At 40.0% G+C, this 24,137-nt stretch overlaps 1 protein-coding gene across 10 annotated transcripts in view; it reads left to right on the top strand.

Moving 5' to 3' along the window:
* The window catches only part of AOPEP (aminopeptidase O (putative)), a 242,045-nt gene that overhangs the window by 12,382 nt on the left and 205,526 nt on the right, over window positions 1-24,137 (top strand). For 9 of the 10 annotated variants that reach the window (XM_077344574.1, XM_077344577.1, XM_077344571.1 and 6 more), the window contains 3 exons: window positions 4,416-4,582; window positions 13,336-13,492; window positions 16,552-16,800. In XM_077344574.1, the coding sequence (XP_077200689.1) occupies window positions 4,416-4,582; window positions 13,336-13,492; window positions 16,552-16,800 (573 nt within the window). The remainder of the gene's footprint in view (window positions 1-4,415; window positions 4,583-13,335; window positions 13,493-16,551; window positions 16,801-24,137) is intronic. The other variant, XM_077344576.1, reaches the window with a different exon arrangement.

Genomic DNA, 24,137 nt, shown 5'->3' with positions numbered 1-24,137 from the left:
GGACACTCTACCTTCTTTCCAACATCTCATGTGGAACTCTCTCTGTTGAACTCCATCTATATTCCAACGTTTCTGGAAACGGGGATGGATGGTGGTTGGATGCTTCCTGATTCTAAGCTATGAGGCTGGACAACTAGAATGCTGTTATCAGACTGCAAACTGTTATTTGGACGGGCAGAAGTAGCTTGCTGTAGCAGGCTGTCTGCAACTAGCTATGAGTTGGAACCTCCTTCACGGTCCCATTTCTCTTCTGAAAAGTCCTGACCCATGACACATCCATTTCTGTGATATCATCGGGTGTAGATCTTTCCTTTCTACATGCAAGTAAAAGTGGCTGTTTGGTTTTGTTTGTTTGTTTTACTACAGTTGGGAAACCTCTGCTCTTTGGAAAACTGTCAGGAGCCAATTCTATCCTTCTGTTGTTCCCTCCTGGTAATAGATGCCCTGGCTCCTAGTAACAGGATTCCACAAAATGATATGTGTGCTATATATCTTTGGGAGCATGTTCCCTCTCCATGTTTCTGCAGTATACAGTCTCTCCTTCCAGAAGGCTACACCATGACAGTTAAAGGTAAATGTATCCCCTGTGCAAGCACTGGGTCATGTCTGACCCTTGGGATGACGCCGTCTAGCGTTTTCATGGCAGACTCAATACAGGGTGGTTTGCCAGTGCCTTCCCCAGTCATTACCATTTTACTCCCCAGCAAGCTGGGTACTCATTTTACCGACCTCGGAAGGATGGAAGGCTGAGACAACCTTGAGCCGGCTGCTGGGATCGAACTCCCAGCCTTATGGGCAGAGCTTTCAGACTGCATGTCTGCTGCCTTACCACTCTGCGCCACAAGAGGCTCTACCAAGACAGTTAACATCACACTAATTCTAGCAAACAAGCAGGGGAATTGCAAAGAGTTTCAGGAAGTATCTCACCCCTTCCCCCATTCCCCAGAACTTATTTTCTTGTTTTTAAAAAAGCATCAGTACTCATATATGAAATTGTACCCATTTCCACAAATTCTTCTCTCAGGATTTGGGAAAGCCCCCTCAACCAAAATGCTGGTAGACTGTCCTGGTGAATACCACCACAAAAAGCCCTTCCCTTCTCTGACAGTCTTCATAGCCTCTCCCATTTTCCTACTTCCTTCTCCTCTTTCCACTCTCCAGCTAGCCTACCTTTATTTGCTTCCCTGTTCTCAACTTTCCCTCTGCCTAGCAGCTTCTACTTGGGAATACTTGGCTGAGTTGCACAGTGAAGAATCTTGCAGGGGGGACCTTCTTTTCTCTTCTGCTTGCCCACATTAATTTAGAATCATAGAATCATAGAGTTGGAAGGGGCCATACAGGCCATCTAGTCCAACCCCCTGCTCAACGCAGGATCAGCCCTAAGCATCCTAAAGCATCCAAGAAAAGTGTGTATCCAACCTTTGCTTGAAGACTGCCAGTGAGGGGGAGCTCACCACCTCCTTAGGCAGCCTATTCCACTGCTGAACTACTCTGACTGTGAAAAATGTTTTCCTGATATCTAGCCTATATCGTTGTACTTGAAGTTTAAACCCATTACTGCGTGTCCTCTCCTCTGCAGCCAACAGAAACAGCATCCTGCCCTCCTCCAAGTGACAACCTTTCAAATACTTAAAGAGGGCTATCATGTCCCCTCTCAACCTCCTTTTCTCCAGGCTGAACATTCCCAAGTCCCTCAACCTATCTTCATAGGGCTTGGTCCCTTGGCCCCAGATCATCCTCGTCGCTCTACTCTGTACCCTTTCAATTTTATCTACGTCCTTGAAGTGAGGCCTCCAGAACTGCACACAGTACTCCAAGTGTGGTCTGACCAGTGCCGTATACAATGGGACTATGACATCTTGTGATTTTGATGTGATGCCTCTGTTGATACAGCCCAAAATGGCATTTGCCTTTTTTACCGCTGCATCACACTGCCTGCTCATGTTTAGTTTACAGTCCACAAGTACCCCAAGGTCTCGTTCACACATAGTGTTACCTAGAAGCGTATCCCCCATCCAGGAGGCATGCTTTTCTTTTTTCTGACCCAGATGCAGAACTTTACACTTATCTTTATTAAATTGCATCTTGTTCTCATTTGCCCATTTTTCCATTGTGTTCAGATCTTGTTGAACTCTGTCTCTATCTTCCGGAGTATTTGCCAGTCGTCCCAATTTGGTTTCATCTGCAAACTTGATGAGTAGTCCCTCCACCCCCTCATCTAGATCATTAATAAATATGTTAAAAAGTACCGGGCCGAGCACCGAGCCCTGAGGTACCCCGCTACTCACCTCTCTCCAGTCTCTAACCAATTCCCTATCCACCTGACTATCTGAAAATCCAGATTGCTGTCCTTCAATTTATCCATCAGAACATCATGGGGAACCTTTTCAAAAGCTTTACTAAAATCCAAGTAAATGACATCAACTGAATTTCCCCGATCCAGCAAACCTGTTACTTGGTCAAAAAAGGAAACTAGGTTGGTCTGGCAGGACCTGTTGGAGACAAATCCATGCTGACTTCCTTGGATCACCAAATTGTCCTCCAGATGTTTGCAGATCGCTCCCTTTAATATCTGCTCCATTATCTTCCCCACAACAGAGGTCAGACTCACTGGTCTGTAGTTTCCTGGGTCATCCTTCCTCCCTTTTTTGAAGATCGGAATAACGTTTGCTCTCTTCCAGTCCTCCGGGACATCTCCAGTCCTTAAAAATGTTCCGAATATGATGGACAATGGCTGTGCAAGTTCTCTGGAAAGTTCTTTGAGTACTCTCGGGTGCATTTCATCCGGACCAGGGGATTTGAACTCATCCAGTGCAGCTAAATGCCTCTCGACAACCTCTCTATCCATGTTAACCTGCCACCCAGACACTGTCCTTTGGCTATGGCCATCTCTAGATGTGCCTAAACACTTTGACCTGTGGGAAAAAACAGATGTAAAATAGGCACTAAGCCTTTCTGCTTTCTCTGCATCTTCCGTTAGAGTTTGTCCATCCGCACCCAACAGTGGGCCTATTGCCTCCTTTACTTTACGTTAGCTCCTCACATAACTGAAAAATCTTTTCTTGTTACAATGGGCTTCCCTGGCCAATCTTAGCTCACTCTCAGCTTTGGCCTTTCTGATGATTGATCTACAGTGCCTAGTAACCTGTAGGTACTCTTCTTTAGAGCTCTGTCCTTCCCTCCATTTCCTGAACATTTTCCTTTTCTTTCTTAGTTCCTCTTGAAGTTCTCTGTTCATCCAAATAGGCTTCTTAGAGCTCCTGCAGTGTTTTCGTTTCTGGGATAGTCATTGATTGATAATGCAATAGCTCCTGTTTGAGTAGCGCCCACCCTTCACATGCTCCCTTCAATTTCAATTTCCCTCCTCCTTGCAACTAGTTTCACTGCTTCTTTGTCTCCTTCCCACCCAGCAACCTACCTGTTAGCTGCTCCTCATATTTAGTTATATAGATATTTGTTTACTTCATTTATTCCATGCCTTTATCCACAATGAAGAGTCAAAGCAGCTCACAATTTTTTTTCTTTTTATCCTTACAACAATGCTGTAGTTTAAGCTGAGAGCACGTGACTCTTCCAAAGTGCCCCAGTGAGCTTCCACTGCAGAATGGAGAATCAGAATTGGGCCTCCTAGATCCTACTCTGAAATTTCATCCACTACATCATGCTGGATTTTCTGGGGTGCCTGCTGTTTGAAGTGCCAAGCAGCCTTGTCTGGGCCAGTCAAAGAAGTCACATGGTAGGAGGTTTTTCTATGGCTACTGCTGAGTCTGGCCCCAGGGAGTTTTCCCTGAATGGCCAGAACAGCCTGGGAAAGGGTCCTGACCCTTCCCCCTTCCTTTTACTGGCAGAAACCATGGTTTGAATGCTAGCAGGACTTGTTGTGGTTGCTTAGCAATGGCCACTAGGTGTATTTTTTCCCTAAAGCTACAGGTGCTGCTACAGGTGATTCTGGGAAGTTTTAACCACCAGATTTTTCTGCATACCTGGTACATGTCTTACGTTTCTAGAAAGATCTGTCTTATTTGCCCATCACTCCAGTCTCTGAATTTAAGTATCCATAGATTGACCATGCTGATTATTAGATTTATTGAAATTGATATGTAACCTATGAATGTTTTCACCATGATGTGATTCCCAGTAATGAAGGAGTGATACTGCTTTTCAGACATTTAAATATGATGACAGGTTGAAGTATATGATATGGTTTTTGCTTTGCCTTTTGATTATGAAGAAACAGAACCCTAACCCAGGAATTATACATTTTGCTTTTAAAAATTTATCCCCAACACTCTCAGCCAGTTTAAAGAACCAATGAACTAAGGTTTTGATGTGGAATTTGTTTCTATTAAGAACTTGGTATTTTTGTGATGATTTATACAGTGTGTATTACTTCATTCTGTCTTTCTTCCCTGTAGGTCATGCGTTTATACAATAGGATCGCCAATAAACAACAGGGCCCTTTTCCCATGCCAAGAACCGCCTGTTGCCATGTCAACATGGCAGGCTACAGTCCGAGCAGATGCATGCTTTGTTGTTTTGATGAGTGGTGAAAATGCTGCGGAACCAACTGAATCTGAGGAAGGTACAGTGTGCATCTTAATATATGGGATAAAATGTCATTTGGAAGGTCTGTTAACACGGAAGAGTACATCTGATAAATTGCATACTGACACTCCAAGCTCTCCTCAGTGATCACCCCTTCCTTTCTCATCTATCCCTTTGTCTCCATGCAAAGTTTCTGATTAGTAATTTGTAAATTGCATGAAAATGCAAGAAACATGAAATTATCCTGCATTTCTGAAGACCCCTCTGCCCCTGAGTACTTGGCTATGGGACCTCCTTGGAGAAATAGCCACATGATGGGCGGTGGGAGGTGGGCTGAACTGAGAAGGGATGGAGGTGAATTTTCCCTCCTTCTGGAGGCACAGCTCAGCTGAGAGAAACGAAGAGTTGTATCTGCTTACTCATTTTCATTCCAGCACTATAAATAATATGGGTATGAAGCCCTTGAAATTATGAGGAAGGGGTGTTGGAAAGAGCTAGAATAATGGCAAGCAATGCAGGAAAACTGTGTGTGACCTCCATGCCCAGGTGTTTGATACAAACTAGTGTTTTATTTAGAGTGACCCATAAAAATGGGGTCCCATCTGTAATAGCTCTTAATAACTCTTAATAGCCTGATTGCTTGAGTTTTTCAGCTAAATATGCAAAAATGGAGTGATGTTTGTATAGTATATGCACAGTATGTGATGTTATTTTAATACAGAAATCAGTGTAGTCTTGTTGTTGTTATGTGCGAAGTCGTGTCCGACCCATCGCGACCCCATGGACAATGATCCTCCAGGCCTTCCTGTCCTCTACCATTCCCCGGAGTCCATTTACGTTTGCACCTACTGCTTCGGTGACTCCATCCAGCCACCTCATTCTCTGTCGTCCCCTTCTTCTTTTGCCCTCGATCGATCCAAGCATTAGGCTCTTCTCCAGGGAGTCCTTCCTTCTCACAGTGTAGTCTACATTCTGTTAAAGCATTTATTTGTTGGTTCATTGCCTTGTGATCGATTTATGGAACATCATAAATGATACTTTATTCTAGAGAATCTTATGTAAAGATCTGAAAAGCATAATTCTTCTGTTTTAACATTATTTGTCCAACTTCATCTTAACCCCAGTGAACAAATTAGCTAGATTTAGGGCTAGGGAGTACAAAATTCTAGAAGCTCTGATCTTCCTAGGTAGACACACATAATGCTGCTCAGGGGATAGCAGCATATGTGTTCCAATCAAGCATCTTGTGTGCCTGTGTAGTACTGAAATGCCCAAAGGGAATCTTCCTTTGGAAGCCTGGGGCAGCTCTTGGAAACTGAGGTGCCAATGAAGTTAACAAAAGCTAGTTTCTATTTCACTGCATACATGTTTACTGAGAAATGAATCCACTAGGTCTGTTTATCTTACTCCCAGATAAGTGCAAAACACAGCTACAGCCTTACTCGTACTTTTTTATGAGCAAGAAACTGAACTCCAGTAATTTGGCTCTCAGTATTTTGTATTCAGAAATATTTACCAAACTACAACTAGTTGTGTGAAAAGCTTCTGTGAGGGCTCAGGGAATGCGTTGTTCACAACGAAGAAAGTCTTATAGGTGGGGTTAGGAAACAAGCCCCCCCCCAATATTCAGAATTCAGTTGTGAGGAGGAAAAGGTATATTAGTGTTGAAGAGAATATAGTTGAATAAATTCAGGTAGGTAGCCAGGTTGATTTTAAGCAGCAGAGCAAAGTTAAGACCAACAAAGTTTTATTCAAGATATAAGATTTTGTGTGCATTCATACTTCAAATAAACAAAATTGAAATTATCAGTCCATACATCTAGGTAGACTGTGAACAGTAAATCAGAATACAGCATGATGATGTTTAACAGATTCAAGGGCCAGACAGGAATGGCAAGTTTGGTTTATATGGTTAACAGTTTTACAGTTTGAAAGTACAGTCTCATCTGCTTTCAGTCTTGTATTTGGGTCCTGAAACATCTTATTGTTTGCAGTGAAGCATATAGCTCTTTTTAATGCTTTTCAGTTCTTATCTTGTGTATAGTCTGATTAAATGCATGTGTACTTGGAAGTAAAACTCTTTGGATTTAAATGGGTCATAATCTCAAGTGACTGTGCACTGGATTGTAGTCTTAAAACTTTCCTCAGATTCTTTAATTAGGAAATTATAGATGGTTTAGCAGTTCAACAAAGTCTGACATTCTTATTACAATTTCTCAATACAGTTTTGATACAATGGGATTTTAAATAAGCAAATTTGAATTAAATTTTGGTATTTAAATTTTAGTTCTATTGTTATTTACTATTTACTGTTATTTACTGTTATTTATAGCCATTGATGGCTATAAACTGTATTGTTTCCAGTTCTGCTGTTTCATGTGAACCACCCTGAGCCTCAGGGGAGGGCAGTATATAAATGTAAATGTAATAAATTTGCAGTCATTTTTTGAGTGTGAAAAAGGATATTTTTTAACTGGAGAAGTTTGATTATGGGAAAAAATTAAACATGTTGTTAATTACCATGTCCCGAGTTATGTCAGTGTTCCATAGCTTTTGCACTGATTATGCTCAGTCCAAGCTTGGTCTTCTGCTGCTATAGAGAAGCATGCTTGTTGTAATTTTCCCACAGTATTTTCAGTCATTTTTTCCTCTGGTCGTTATAGGCCAGTTTAAGCATTGTGCAGATTGGACTGGATATTTCCTTACCACTTCATATCCACCTAAGCCTAACTTCCCAGAATCCTGCTGGGTTCATTGGGAATTTGGGAAATATGACCGCTCAGAAGGCTGAGCTGGCTATGCTTGACAACCCTGGAATCAAAGGATCATAGAGTTGGAAAGGACCTCCAGGGTCATCTAGTCCAATCCTCTGCAGAATGCAGGAAATTCGCAACTACTAGCCCAGCATAGTGACCCCAATTCCATGCCCAGATTATGCCCATCTCCTCACAAAACCCAGAATCCTTAGCCAGTCTGGCCTGGAAGAAATTCACCTTCTGATCCCGAAGTGGTGATTGGCATTTCCCTGGGCATGCAAGAAAGAGCCACAAGAGCTGTTTTGAAATCTGTTTATGGAGCCACCCTGTCTTCTTTAGGCTCCTCCCATTTTTACTTGGCAAGGGAATTGTTTGTGACTGTATCTTTAGTATTTCACTTATAAGAAACTTCCATCCCTCTTGAACTCTCAGCTCTCGTTTTTTTGACCACTGGATTCTACCCAGCATAACTTTAAGTTTGTTAAAATTTGCTTTCCAGAAGTCCAGCCTATATTTCTGACTATGTAGTTTTTCTCTTCTCCAAGATAGTAAATCCCATAATCACATGGTCATTACTACCATGTGTGCCCACTAACTTCATCTCATCAACCAGTTCCTGCATATTAGTGAGAATTAAGTCTAAAATTGCAGACCCCTAGTTGTCTACTTCACCTTCTGGGAAATGAGGTTGTCAGCACAACAACAATTTATTTGACTTTTTATTTTTAGCAGAGTTGGCCATCCAACAGATATCAGGGTAATTGATCACTGTGTCCCACCTCTTTGAGTACTTTGTAATCTGATCTAGGAGCATCTCATCGAAGTCCTCTACCTGGCGGTCTATAGCAGACCCTCATAATAACTCCACTATTATTTCCTTTTATTTTTACTCAAAGACTCTCAAGTGAATTTCCATGCTCAGATACATGTATTTCCCTATTTCTTTAGAGTGATTGTTTGTGTTCCCTATCCCCTGGGCAGTTTGCTTTGCTGGAAGTGTAATCAAGTTCCATAGCTCAAGTTTTCCCAAGAGCATTGTCTGATCGCCAAACTACTGAATTTCACTGGTGTGGAATTGGTTCTCCTGGCTGTTGTCTTTTGTCTACCCATAAACAAAGGCTCAGATTCTAATCAGTTTCCTGGGCTTTGTGTGTGTTGTGCTTTTGTGTTTGATGTGTTTTACTGTTAAGGAGTATAGAAAACATTCCCCCGCCCCCCTCCGCTAAAAGATACTTAAATGAGTTTTTGTCATTTCCTGCAGCTTGCTAGGTTGTTTGTTCTATTTAAGCAATCTGATCTCATAATGTCCTTGTAGAACCATTGATTTGATTACATTCAACAGGTTTTTAATTAAAAGAGGTTTGACTTGCTACAGTGATGTGTTGGCTTTGCAGCAGTATGTTTCAAGAAAATGAAATTATGAATAGTGCTTCCATGGCTGGATTTTTAAAACACATTCCTGCTTAAAATAGATATATAGTTATAATAATATGATATTCAATTGCCAATTAAAAATAACCTTTTGGTGACAGGGGGGAAATGGCTGCCACAGAGACTTTCCCTTCCATACTGTATCTAGTCTATTGGGATGTTTCTCAAAACTGTGGTAAAGATTGGAGAAGATGCAGGGAACCCCGGAGGTTAACAAATGCACCACAGGGCTCTGGGGAAGCAAGAAACAAAGCTTACTTCCCCAAAGCATTGATCTCCAGGTATGTCCCCATGTAGAAAAGGTCTTGCAGAACAAATTTGGATTAAAATCTTTCCTTTGAGAATCTGACTGAGAAAGTAACATCTTGCCTCCACCTCCCTTCTGCTTTTTGGCCAGTGTGTCAAGTGAGCTGCAATACAGCTGCTTTGTTTGTTTATCCCCCTTGACATCCCCTTTTAAGCCCATTGACTTCAATGCTTAGGATGGCATTGTACATTTCATAGGTGGATAAATTAGTAATATTTTATGTATTTTAGCTCACCTTTCAATATACCAGTTATCAACAAAATGTTTTTTTGTGGAGAACATAAAATAAAACCCAACTACAATTCAAATACAATTTAAATATCAGAAAGACCCCCCCCCCCCAAGTATAGTTAAATAGACTTAGCATCTATCCAAGTATGTTTCAGGCAAAATATGTGATTACAATATTTTAAAATCATTTGAGGATAATTAAATATGGAATAACAAGTATAAGATGTTGTTCTCACACCTAGCACTATCGTTTGAGATACAGGGCTCAAAATAATTTCAGAAGGTAGCCATGTTGGTCTGTATTACAAGAGTTAGATTCAAGTCCATCAGCACCTTAGGAGGCCAACAAGATTTTGGAGGTATACACTTTCAAGAGTTAAAGCTTTGCCTTTTGAAAGCTGAGATCCCAAAAATCTTACTGGTGCTACTGGACTCAAGTCTAGAAATATGTTTCTAGGTTGGTTTTTTGCCCCTTTCTTGGTAGTCAGTGTGTTGTTACTATGGGGGGTTGCACTCAATATGTTGAAATCAGTTTTTCACAACCTTTTATGTAAAACTAGAGAGTTCAATTGATTAGTATAGGAGTTCATGGCATAAAGGGAAGGAATTAACTTCTGTTATTTTCTGCAAGGAATGGTATTCACAATCTAAGCCTTACTGTTATTTTTGCCTCTCTACTGGACCATTTCAGTGTCATGTGGAAAGGTGAATTACGTCCATGTTTTGTTTTTTGTTTGTTTTTTGTTTCCACTCTAGGTGGTGCTGTCTCCAAGGGAGCCACACAAGGGCAGACTATTGACTATAGACAGCAACAGAAATGCAAGAGGAAGATGAGCAGACAAAGCATGTAGCATCAAAGACAGGGAATAAGACATTCACAGTCTTCAAAACATTAAGAGCAGAAGGACCAATAAATGCCCATAATGATTAGATATTGATGGGAATGGATAATTTTACCTGTTAAATTTGTCTTTTACAGGGACAAAGGCACACAGATTTGCACTTATAGTTTAGAAGTTTCTAGCAATGGTGAGGAATACAATGTCGCTTACCAAACTCTGCACAGAATGTTAGGAATAATGTTATGGATTAATAGAAAGAGATCCGAAATGGCTATTGTTGATTATGTCAGAAGTCTGCAACCTGTGGCGCCATCATTCAGTATGGAGTCAGTGTAGTACAACAATTGTGCATGGTACTTCTGTATATAGTTATTCCTTATTATGAGACCTTGTATGCCACTTCCCAATAAAAGGCTCATATCGACTCGTGTTTGGGCTGTGGAAACTTTATTAAGCAACATGTCAATTATCAACAAAATTAAGATGTATATTTTCAGTTATGTGACGGTTGCGTCACAAATGTGACGATTGCGTCTGTCATCTGCCCCCTCTCTTTCCCTTCTTAGTGGGTGTGGAATTGGGTTAGCTATATTGAATTTTGCCACCATTCTTGTCTTAACTTTTGTGTTAATTGTATTATGTTTTATTGTGCTTTTATTGTTTTAGAGGATTGGTTTTTATGTGACCCACCTCGAGCCTCCGGGAGGAGGCGGGATATAAATTTAATAATAATAATAATAATAATAATAATAATAATAATAATAATAATAATAATAATAATGCATGAGTTTTCTTATGCTAGCTCTTTGTTGTTTTCTTGCTGTGAATTATGAGAAGAAGAAGAAGAAGGTTCTTATATGCGGCTTTTACAGTTGCCTTCCCTTTCCTCTCCCCACAACAGACAGTCTGTGAGGTGGGTGAGGCTGAGAGAGCCCTGATATTCCTGCTCGGTTAGAACAGTTTTATCAGTGCCATGGCGAGCCCAAGGTCACCCAGCTGGCTGTGGGGGAGTGCAGAATCGAATCCAGCATGCCAGATTAGAAGTCCACAGTCCTAACCACTACACCAAGCTGGCATGGAGAACTGGTAGTTCTGTTATTTGTAAAAGATTGCTGACCCCTAATTTATATAGAACTTTAGAGTATTTAAACTGTTTAGGATGGCACAGCTATCAACCCAATATTGCAGATGAATAGCTGTGTCTTAGAGATAGCACTAGGCGTGTCTGTTAAATTAGACTGGAAAAAAGGTGCCCATATTTGTTTTTTTCATGCCCTGTTGGGGGGGGGGGAAGTTACCTTTTACAAGGAAAGGCATACAAGAGTGATGGAAATTTAAGATTCTCCTGTCTTCCCCCCACACCACCACACCCTGGCTTACATCCAGTGTTAAATTGAGTTTGAGAGTGAAGATGTAAAGTTTCCAGCAGGTTTGAAGCTGGGAGGTGGAGGGATTTTTCACAGAAATTTTAAGAAAAATTGAAATACATGTAATGTGTACTATCTTGTCAAAACTAATGTAAAAACGATATGAAACATTATTATTCGGCACACACATTAAATGTGAAAGCATAAATGCCTCAGCTTTCTATTAGTAATGCTGTGACTTGTGCCCAATAGTATAAAAAAGGGAGCTGCAAATTATGGTACTCTATACTGCTTTAGGCTATGTATTTTAGTTTCTGTCATCTGAGAGATATGAACTGTTGAAAATAGAAACATGAATTTTGTAGTAAGTGAAAAGGAAAGTTGGTGTTTGGACAGAAAACATGCAGTCATAATAGGATAAGGTAAAGGTATCCCCTGTGCAAGCACCGGGTCATGTCTGACCCTTGGGGTGATACCCTCTAGCGTTTTCATGGCAGACTCAATATGGAGTGGTTTGGCAATGCCTTCCCCAGTCATTACCGTTTATTTATTTCATTATTTATTTATTTAGATTTTTATACCGCCCATTTCTTTGCAGCTCTGGGTGGTTTACATTAATCATTAAATAATACAAATTACATGGAACGATGTATAGTACCAACAGTATGTAACATAAACTTTCATAAACAGTTGTAACATAAACCACATTATAAATAACAATTAACCCCCCAGCAAGCTGGGTACTCATTTTACCGACCTCGGAAGGATGGAAGGCTGAGTCAACCTTGAGCCGGCTGCTGGGATTGAACTTCCAGCCTAATGGGCAGAGCTTCAGACAGCATCTCTGCTGTCTCACCACTCTGCGCCACAAGAGGCTCTTAATAGAGGCATAGTTAGATACAATATTAAACTTTATAATGTTGAAAACATGGAACTCTTCAATACACATTATAGAAGATTAATTTATGAAGAAAAGTAGTCACATTTAAACAATTAATTTATCCTTAAAATGTGTTGACACTATATGCAGGAATTATCATGATGATGCTGTAGATTGTTTTCTGTTATTTTTTTTCATATCACAGACTTTAAGTGAGTAAATTAAAAAAAAATTAGTTCTTTCTGAAGCAATTTAACCTGAGTATTTTCACTGTTTTTGCTCACTTACTCTCTGGATAGCTGATTATGACTGAATTGCCTTCATCGGTTCTGAGGTGAGATGTATGGTCTCTTTATAATATTTGACTGGTGAATCTGCTTCAGATGTGCAGGCCAGCATTTGGCATTGCAATGGTTAAGTGATTAACATGGATGAACAGGACCTTTGATTTCACAAAGAAGACATCAGCATCTACGGAATACGAATTCCCTTGGTTCCTTCTAGTCATAGCATAGTGAGGGTATATTTGTAGATGAAAACCGAATGCAGTCTGCTTGTATCTTTTTGAAGGAAATTGGAACTGCATAGAAGGCGCATGTTGAATTACATCTGATTTTTATACTCAACCAAAAATGGAAATTAAGGGTGCTTACTTAATGAATCTTCATAAATCTTCGATGATTTCTGCAGAAATAGATTTCTTAAAGTCAAATGTGGGTCTACATGCATAAGCTTGAACAGAACCACAGAACTTCTAATATTTTCACAAAATCAGAATTCTTAGTATTGCCTTGTTATATTGGTTTGTAACATAGTCATAATCTTTTATAAATTCTGGTGGGTAGCTGTGTTGGTATTATAATGTAAAAACAGTATGTCAGAATTTGAACTTTTGGGGCAGCTGACAGGGAAGCATTTGCTGGGTATAGCAGAACAAATGGCTTCGCAGAAAACAATTGATTCTCTCTTTTCATAGGCAGATACAGTTGGTCTTATTATGTGACCATGCCAATGCCAGCTTCTACTTTCACTGTTGCTGTTGGATGCTGGGCAGAAGTTAAAAGAGAAACTTGTGGTGCTGATGCAAAAAGGAATGATGCATTCTTTCCACTGAGCTCAAAGGAGGATGTCAGGTTGGTGATTACAACTGAAAAATATGTACTTTATGGAGCATTTCATTTCTTGCGTTATATAAGTGAATCATAGAATCATAGAATCATAGAGTTGGAAAGGGCCATACTGGCCATCTAGTCCAACCCCCTGCTCAATGCAGGATCAGCCCTAACCATCCTAAAGCATCCAAGAAAAGTGTGTATCCAGCCTTTTTCAAGCAAAGGCTGGATACACACTTTTCTTGGACTGCCAGTGAGGGGGAGTTCACCACCTCCTTAGGCAGCCTATTCCACTGCTGAAGTACTCTGACTGTGAAAAATTTTTTCCTGATATCTAGCCTATATCGTTGTACTTGAAGTTTAAACCCATTACTGCATGTCCTCACCTTTGCAGCCAACAGAAACAGCATCCTGCCCTCCTCCAAGTGACAACCTTTCAGATTCTTAAAGAGGGCTATCATGTCCCCTCTCAACCTCCTTTTCTTCAGGCTGAACATTCCGAAGTCCCTCAGCTTATCTTCATAGGGCTTGAGTCATCATGGTCAAGAACAATAGCAGAACATGATTAAGCAGAGGGAAACCATCTAAGAGAAATTAGTTCAGTGGTCAAGGATGGACAGGGGTGTGTTGCATATCCAGAAAACAATCATTTGTTGAGTAATGAATTTGTTTGGTTTTTTATTCACTGTAACTGAAGTGTGTGGAGAATGAACATCTTAGCTATGCAAGGTTCTCATACTCCTCCCTCCATTATCATAGCATCAGAGTGGGAAGGGGTCATACAGGCCATCTAGTCCAACCCTCTGCTCATTATGATTGTTTTTGTTTCTAACATTGAAGTTAACATTGGGATGTTTGCCAGAACTGAGTTTTGTATGAGATTTTCAAGTTGAAACTCCTTTTAAAAATTTCCATTATGAATTCAACCCTATGTATGTTAAAGAACAACTTAATAAAAAATGCGAAATGTAATGCTTTGTCTTTTACATCCCAAGAGCTTATGATGTTAAACTTTAGAAACTGTTTGACTTGTTCTCTTCCACTGATTGATAGTGTTAAATTTTAAGTATTTTCTTTCATTCTAATGTTGTGAGAAAAGCTATATGTATTCCCTGTTCACTGTAAATAAACAAAAAGAAGAGTTGGTTCTTATATGCTGATTTCTCTACCCAAAGGAGTCTCAAAGTGGCTTGCAGTTGCTTTCCCTTTCCTCTCCCCACAACAGACAACCTTTGAGGCAGGTGAGGCTGAGAGAGCCCTGATGTTACTGCTCAGTCAGAACAGATTTATGAATGCTGTGGCGAGCCCAAGGTCACCCAGCTGGTTGCATGTGGGGGAGCATGGAATCAAACCCAGCTCGCCAGATTAGAAGTCCACTCTCCTAACCGCTACACTGGCTCTATAAATTGGCAGAGCACTTTTGTGTGTCTTTGTTAGTATACTTTTCAAGACTCCAAACTTGAAAAAAAATCCTCATTTATTCCTATGACCTAATAACGTTTTCTATTTTTTTAGTTTTTCCAGTCCAATATTTTAAATATACTTTATATTTAATAGTTTCCTTTTGTTAATTTTTTTTTGCAATCTAATAGTAGCACAAAAAAGCATGTTTTAGGCCCATTATGCACGGAGTGGAAGGTCCGCATTCGGAGTGGAATGGCGTCGGCTAAAATCACCAATTATGCACGCTGCAGGCGGCAACCAGGAGCAGTCAATGTATGCCGCCGAAAAAGCCACGTTAGCAAGATGCGGAAGAAAGTGGAGCTTCCTGGGACGAGGGCGCAACCAGAAGCGGCTCCGGAGTAGCCGCGTGCATAATCGGATACTCTGGGTTCTGCCGCTGTTGCGTGCCGTCCCGTGCGTAAGCGGTTTGCTTCGCTTCTTCCTCCTCCGTGTTCTCCATGCCGCCATTTCAGCGGCCGTGCTTAATATGCCATAGTTGGGATATATGTGTTTAAAGTTTTTGGGTCTGCAACAGATAATCAGCTTTAATTTATGTTGTAAACTGCCCAGAGCCCACCTGTGGAAAGGGATGGTCTGTAAATCTAATAATAGTAATAATAAGCCATATGTCATTAAACTCTGAGTAAATGTACCCCATTTTGTTTTCTTGGTACAGGTGGGTGATTGTGCTTTCAAGCAGTGGGAGAAATAGTCTTAGGAAATTATGAACACCTTCCATAACAGTTGCCAGACGGGAACATGGAAACATCCATGCTCAGATACTTCTTTATGGCTATTGCTTCATGCAGTTTCTGACAGCTAACCTATACTAGCTAGTACTGGCTTACTTTCACCTCTGATTCCATGCCACTCTCTATATATATTTTAGTTATTTACTATTTATTAACTTAATTTGAACCCCACCTTTCTCCCCAGTGGAAATCTAACAACACTTTCCTTCATTTTATCCACACAATAAACCTTTGAGGTAGCTTAGGTTGCCTATATGTGACTGGCCCAAAGTCACCCAGAGTGGGGATTCAAACCTAGTTCTGCCAGACCCTCATCTGACCACTGCACCACATTGGCTTTTTTGTTTGGCAGAGAATATCACTATGGCCTATTATGCACGGCTGCTGAAACGGCGGCATGGAGAACGCGGAGGAGGAAGAAGCAAAGCAAACCGATTATGCGTGGAACGGAACGCAACAGTGGCAAAACCCAGAGTATCCGATTATGCACGCAGCTACTCCGGAGCTGCTTCTGGTTGTGCCCTGGTCCCAGGAAGCTCCACTTTCTTACGCATCTCGCTAACGCGGATTTTTCGACGGCATACGTTGACTCTGCGCCCGGTTGCCTCCTGCAGTGTGCATAATTGGTGATTTTAGCTGCCGCCATTCCACCCCGAATGCAGACCTTCCACTCCGTGCATAATGGGCCCATGACAGACAATCTCTTATACCACAAATGAAAGGGAAGAAATAGCTTTTCTGTTCCAAATGGATTGTTGTTGAAGTGCCTTTTTAAAACCCCATGACACGTCACAGCTGCATTGTCTTCGTATGCTTGGAAGCTGTTCTTTAACTGTGCTTATTAGAAATGTTAAACTAAACAATTCTATTATTTGTTATTCTCAGGATGTTTAAACAGGTTTGTGGTCACTCACCATACCCTTGCCGTTATCAAGATCCTGTGGCTGTTGCTCAGGTGGTCATTCCACATCGGCTGTTTGCACCTTGGTGCCTTAAGGAATCTTGTGAGAAAGTTCTCCTACAGCTAATTCCTCAGTGCCTCTCAGCAGCTTATGCTCTGCTTGGTACCCATCCATTTCCCAGACTTGATATCTTGATTGTCCCATCCAACTTTTCCAGTCTTGGAATGGCAAGGTAACAAATATTTTTCTTTGCTAGCTTACTTCTCTGTTTCATTACTTTTAATGGGTCTGAGCAGATGATAGTGTCTCAGCTCCAGGATTTTTGGAGGTAATGAATTCTCTGGATCCTTTTAAATTTGGCCTCTATCCTGGTTTGACCCTCAAGTCCTAGGTTTATATTATGAGATTTGACTTTGCACAGCTCTTTGTTCCTTCTCAGTTTGTTAAAAATATAATGGCACCAAAGCCTCGATAATACATCCCCTCGAAGGCACTTCATTCAGTGTCTGCAAATTGTCTGATAGTCCCCAGCCACAGAAAAGTCTGACTGGCCTCAACCAGGGCCAGAGTTTTTTCGGCCCTGGCCCCAGCCTGGGGGAATGACCCCGGGAACATCAGGGCCCTAATGGAACTATCACAGTTCTGTAAGGCCTGCAAGACAGAGCTCTTCCACCAGGCCTATGACTGAGGCCAGCTTGGACAAGCAAGCATACCAATGGTTTGGCTGTTTTTAACTGTTTTAACTGTTTTAATTTTTAATTATCATTTGTACCTACTGACTGTTGTGAACCGCTCCAAGATGGCTGGGATATGGGGCGGGTTATAAATTTAACTATAAATAAATAAATTGATAAATAAATTGATAACTATAACCCAGTTGTTCTGTGAAGATAATAGTTCCTATTTGAAACCTCTCCTGGCAAGAGTATCAGTAACATAGAAAATATGGTTATTATTAATTATATTTCTGAAGTGAGAAGTTTGCAGTGCTAGCTGATTTCTGGGTGTGTACACAAGACACTGGCAGTGTTAAAATACAGTGGTGTGGTTTGGATTTGGCAGGTCTATCTGTGGAGAAGAAGTTTTCTGCCTTGGTTATCAGAATCCTGGAGGAATCTTTAATTAGTGGTACAAGTGATTATCATTGACCCAGCAGCTATTTTCTCTGTATTTACAAATATAAAAAGGGTCATTCAGGGAACACTGCAAAAAGAGTATGAAATAGGCATACTCACTTGATGGTTAGAGAAGATTATTTTATTTTGTGAACATTTATTAAAATGTTCATAAACACATTATAAATGTTTTATAAAAACATTTATAAAAATTTTATGAACATTTATAAAAATTCAATATACAAAGAGTTTCTGGAGTTTGATGATAACAATTGGGTTATTGAGTCTCAATTTTAAGAAGAAGGTGAAAAGCTTCAAAATGCATCCCCTTGAATCGTTGGTTGCCCACATGTCTAATTGCCATCCTATGAAAAGTGTCTTCAGTCTATACCTATTAGATTCAATGGACTGGAATAACTAGCTAGGATTGCATGGTAAGTGTCAAGTATAATGATGTTGCTGCTTTTTGCTTGATCATGGGAGATATTCTTTGTGTTAAATTCCTGTTGATCCCAACTGTAACAATTGCATGGCTTAGTTAAATGTCAGTCCTGTGTTCCACAAGTATGTTACTATTTTATGAACTACCTTGATACAGAAAGGGTGCTGTACTATATGTTTATTTAATCATCTGGTTTTATCTGCAGTAGTATAAACATAACACAGCATGCTGGCACAAAAGGGCTGCTGTTTGAGAATTCTGGTTATACTATCTGCTAGGGAAGGAAATAGCCATATATTTTTAGTCATCATCTTTAAATTTGGGGTTGTGTATGTTTATTTGGGTGGCCATGTATATTGGCAAGTCTGTTCCTCATTAGCTTTGTAGCTATTTCATTTTAATACACCAGAGTACCATCTTTGAGAGAGTGGCTATTCCACATTTCAGAAAAGGAAGAAATGATACTAGCAGCTTAATTAGAGGCTTGAGGTTATGTTTTCCAGCAGCCAATGCTACAGATACAGCAGCATATTCTTTCAAGATCTACCATCACCTTTTAAGGAAAACTCTTCCTTTGAAATATTATTGATATGTCTTGTTAAGTATCATCACTTGTAGTTTAAATTTACCATGAACCTCTTTATGGAAAGAAAATCCTGGTTACTTATTAAAAAAATAATCAGAGACAAGCTCTCCCATTTCCTGATCTTCAGGAAAAAGTAAAAGGCTTTCATTCTGATTGTGCTTAGGTCTGTTGTCGTCACCTAACGGCTTCATTGGTTCTATTCCAGTAAAGGGGGGGGGGGTGCAATTCTGGAACTGTGGTTTTGATCAATGGCTCTGTTTTTCTGCTGTACTTCAAACTTCTTATTTTCAAAGACTTGCCAACAATTGGAAGCAGGAAGAGTTCCAATTATAAATATCCTAATTTGTTTTATCTGTGTTTATTTGAGATGGTGGTGGTGGGGGGGGGGTGAAATCCTGAATTACAGACCAATGTAACACTTCTAATTTGGACCCCTCCCCCAATCCAGCTTTAAAAATCCTGCTTGTGACAGAGACAGATGTAGTTTTAAAACTAAATTAACTTATACCACGTAAGGCACAATATTACCATTGCTTGAAATTTGTATTTTTTGAGGAAATCTCCTTTATTAAGAAGCAGGTATTATAGCATAGTGGGCCACAACATTTCTAGCTTTCATAAACAAGCTAGAAACAAATGCATAACTCTTCCTATGCACAGTTAGCCTTTGACATCTTATAATGGATATACAACTGTCTTCGTTGTCCACTGTTGTGGATTCAGTTATTTAACTGTTGTGGATTCGGTTATTTAACATTCTTCCTCACTATATTTAAGAGCGAAGGGTTGGTATCTGTGTGAATTACCAAATCTGTCCAGTATGGCAAGTCATTTCTATTGTTTAGTGTTCTATAAATCTGGAGGGGGCGGCAGAACTTCTGGGCTTGCAAAAAAATCTAAAAGTATCCTCTTCAAAATTGTCTGCTGCCACTACAACCCTTATCTGTGATATCTGAGTATGAATAGATATTACAAAAAGCAAATAACTGAAGATCAGTGGCAATTTGGGCTGTTGTAGGAAGAGGTTGAAAAAAGCCATAGATATGGAAATGAGATTTTCCCTCCCTTGCAGCTTTTCTTCTTACATAATTTATTTGTAAACATAGCATTTGGGAATGTTCAGCCTGGAGAAAAGGAGGTTGAGAGGGGACATGATAGCCCTCTTTAAGTATTTGAAAGGTTGTCACTTGGAGGAGGGCAGGATGCTGTTTCTGTTGGCTGCAGAGGAGAGGACACGCAGTAATGGGTTTAAACTTCAAGTACAACGATATAGGCTAGATATCAGGAAAAAGTTTTTCACAGTCAGAGTAGTTCAGCAGTGGAATAGGCTGCCTAAGGAGGTGGTGAGCTCCCCCTCACTGACAGACTTCAAGCAAAGGTTGGATACACACTTTTCTTGGATGCTTTAGGATGCTTAGGGCTAATCCTGCGTTGAGCAGGGGGTTGGACTAGATGGCCTGTATGGCCCTTTCCAACTCTATGATTCTATGATTCTATGATTTGACTTGGAAAAAGAAAAAAACATCAAAGCAAGGGTGGTAAAAACCAACATCATATATATTTAGCAGGAAAAGTAATTATGCATGTATCCATGATTTCCCTTCTGCCCTGTCCTTGCTGTGCAATTTCTCCCACTTTTGGGTTGTTTTGTATCTTAATTCTTTTTCTTACTCTGTAAATGATAGTATTTATTTCATTTCCAAGAAGCTATATGAGTTTCTAGTCATGGCAGTATCTCAAATGACAAAGATTCAGTAGTTCAGTGAAATGTTACCTTTTGTATCAAATGCTATGCTATATTGTAGTCTTTGTACTTCATGACAGCCTAAATATCCCATTGTTCCTGAGCCCATATAATACTTTTATGTATGTACCCTCTATATTGTTGTCCTAGTGCAACTGGATATTTTAACTATACTTTCAGCACTGCAACACTCCTACACTCTTCTGCTGCCTGTTGTGAGCAAATTTCTAAATGCCTTGAATATTACATGGTTTTAGAGGAAGGGCTGTGGTTGAGAAATGATAGTTCTAAACCATTCTTAGTACTTTTTGGATCCAGACTGTAGTGTTTCAGTTTTTGTTTGCTGTAGCAACTTGGCACTATCGCTTTTATCTCTAAGGAGATCTCCATTTGGATGATGTTCTGAACAGTAACCATTGGTCAAATAAGTGGCTGAGGTTGTTTCTGCCCTATTGCTCATGTTGCTTCCTCCAAATGGAAAACAACAGTGCAGCACCAGGGCAGTGGTGCGTGAATTTATTATCCATGAAAACAAGGAAAGGAAGAAAAAAAGAGGTTTGTGCTTTAGTTCACTACACTTTTATAAAAAGCTGGGAAGAACAACATGTAGTTGTGAGTCTCCTGTTTTTCAAAGGGCATCAACAGTATTCTGGCAGTAGCAGAATGAGTTGATGAGGGATGGTGAAAAAGCAGCATTTACAGGAGGTGAGAATACATAAATGCCAATAAGGTTTGTACAGCCTTGCAGTTATAGGGTTGGATCAATACAGTTAACATGCTAAAATAGTGCTACCAGGGATCTTTGCTGTCTTCACCATTGATTCTGCAGTCCTCCATGTCCATCCCCTACGCCTGTAAGTTCTAGAAGGAGCCTTAACAACTTTTTGGGATGTAGCATTGAGAGCTGCAGTGGAAAGTGGGAAATCACCTCCCATTCCTCTTCCATGAATTTTTGTTCAGTGAGAACAAGAACTTGTGCAAGAACAAGATGTGTATATTTGTGTGTCATTTCTGCTGATCTCTTCTTCCTGTTGCAGATCCCCGATCCCCCAGTGCTAGATCTAATTCCATTCCTCAGGGTCTCCTGACTCTGAGGGATGATTTTGTGACAGCAGCATAGGGAGTAAATACTTTTCTATAAATCTGCATTATAGAGTATTAAATAGTTCAAAAAGCAATAGCATAGTCCATGGAGGTCAGGACTGGCTCAGACTGGCAGCAGCTCTCCAGGGTGTTAGGCAGAGATCTTTCACATCACCTACTGCCTGGCTCTTTTTAACTGGAGATTCCAGGGATTGAACCTGGGGCCTTCTGCATGCCAAGCGTAAGCTCTACCATTGAGCCATAGCCACTCCTCTTTTCAGCTTACATGGCATTTTGTATTAAAGCAAGATTTTTATAATTTCTATGCCTTTTAAAGCATAAATAATGTTTCTAAGACCCTTAAACTCATATCTTAAATGGTATTTTGATTCTAGAATATTGCTACTGACATGAATCATTTATGTGTAACATGCATAGTGAGATATTATTTACATACAGCAAAGCCTATTGCCATTTTAGATCTTGAGGTAATGCATAAAGTGGTTAGAAAACATGTTCTTATTCTATCTGTGTTTATATGCTCCCTGAGACATGTATCCAACTCCAAATGAAATACTGGTATGCTCTAATCTTGTTGTAAAGCTAATGATGTAATATCACATTAGAAAAATGGTAATTCGTTTATGGGGCTTTTTTAGTCTGCCAGTAGGTTTCTCTTTTTTCTAATTAGATTTTGCCTCAGGCATTCAGATGAGGTAATACATCCATTCTGTTTTTTAAAAAAATATTATTTAGATATTCTTGGATATTTAATTGGCAAAAACAACATATGCTTTTAAAAATCACATTGAACTAGGTTCTCAAAGGGCATTAACTTCGGAATTAAATCTGTTTTGTTTTATATACACTTAAAATTTACAGCATTTCCCCTTAAAAATGAGTAAGACTCGGATGGCAGGTTCATAATGTTTTGAGTAAAGTACTATTTTATGTTTTATAGCATTGAACTAATGGTTAATCTTGAAATGTAAACTTTAGATGTTCCTGTAAGCATCTCCTCCTGAACAGAATATAATGACAAAAAGCAGGAAGGCATCATAATAAAATATCTTCTAGCCACAGTTTCAGTGACTAGCAGTTGTGGCTGGGAAATAGTGTAGATTGCCACAATATACAAGGAACATTAGAGGTGATACTATTAGAGCTAAATACTGTTCAGCCCAGTATTCTTGGGAAAGACAGAACATAAATGGAGAGAGTTATAATTCAATTACATAAAATTACTTTAATGGTGAATAGTTTGAAACCTGCAAAATCATGCCTCTAATAATTTTTGAGTAGCTACATTATTTCCATTCATAGTGACTTAACCAATTTGTGGATTATGATGTGAATGATCATGGGCTGTTTGACTAGCTATTGTCATAAAGTTCCTGAACCTCATTTTGGCTTCATAATACTAGTGTGTCTTATTTGGTGTGTGTTTTGTTGTGGCTTCAATCCTGAGGACACTTTCCTGCGAGTAAATCTTATGGAATAACACTGAACTTACTTCTGAGCAGTCTTGCTTAGTTTGCTCACTGTGTCTGCCATGTAGACAACATCTGGAGGGAACTTCAGGATATCCATGAAGAAATGTCCGGCAGAAATCTCCCCCTTCTAATAAATGATTCTCACTAACCAGTATCAGATTCAAGTCCGTCTTCATAGCAGCAGGGAGGATGTAAGCCTCACCTTAAAATCAGGTTTTCTGATTTGCTTTTCACAAACTCCTCCTTGTTTTCAAGGACTTACAAGATATTGATTGGTTCACATCAGAGCTTTTTCTTTGATGTTAAGCTGGAGACCATGTAGCTGGAACTATACTAGACACTTTTACGTCACATATTGATAGTCATGGTTTGTTGTTACAAGGCAGAAGGAAGAAACCCTGGAATTCATTCATTCATTCATTCATTCATTCATTCATTCATTCATTCATTCATTCATTCATTCATTCATATTTATATACCACCCTCCCCGAAGGCTCAGGGCAGATTACACAGAACTGAAACTATACATGGAACCGTACATATAATAACTATAACATTCATATTATTAACTGGTAATAACCAGGTAACAGTATAACATAAACAGTAGTAATTCAAATTACTAGGAGTCTTAGGAATCTTAGTGGGTTTAGGGGGGAAGGGAGGGATGGGGGGCAGGGGCCCTGCAGATGTTGATTGATTGTGCTTGGCCTCAGACAAATGCCTGGTGGAAGAGCTCCCTTTTGCAGGCCCTGTGGAATTGTTTTAGTTCTGTCAGGGCCCAGATCTCCTCTGGGAGCTCATTCCACCAGGTGGGGGCCAGGACAGAGAAGCCTCTGGCCCTGATCGAGGCCAGGTGAACTTCTTTAGGGCCAGGGACCATTAGCTGATTGGTGGCGGCGGATTGTAAAGCTCTTTTGGGGGCATAGGCAGGGAGGTGTGTGATGGTTTCACATGCTCTTCCTTAGTAGAAAGCAAATTAATCAAATACTTGCAGATTTTGTGATAAATTGTAGTTTGTCAGTACATCTGAAATATAGTTTGTAATCTTTACTACAGAGCAAGATTCTTAATTTTGAGTCCTGGTTTGTAGTAATGCTCATGAACCA

This window comes from Paroedura picta, chromosome 7 (assembly GCF_049243985.1).
Source record: "Paroedura picta isolate Pp20150507F chromosome 7, Ppicta_v3.0, whole genome shotgun sequence".
In the NCBI taxonomy this organism is placed as follows: domain Eukaryota; kingdom Metazoa; phylum Chordata; class Lepidosauria; order Squamata; family Gekkonidae; genus Paroedura; species Paroedura picta.
Note: the sequence above shows the minus strand (reverse complement) of the source record. Positions and strands in the feature narration are given on the sequence as shown.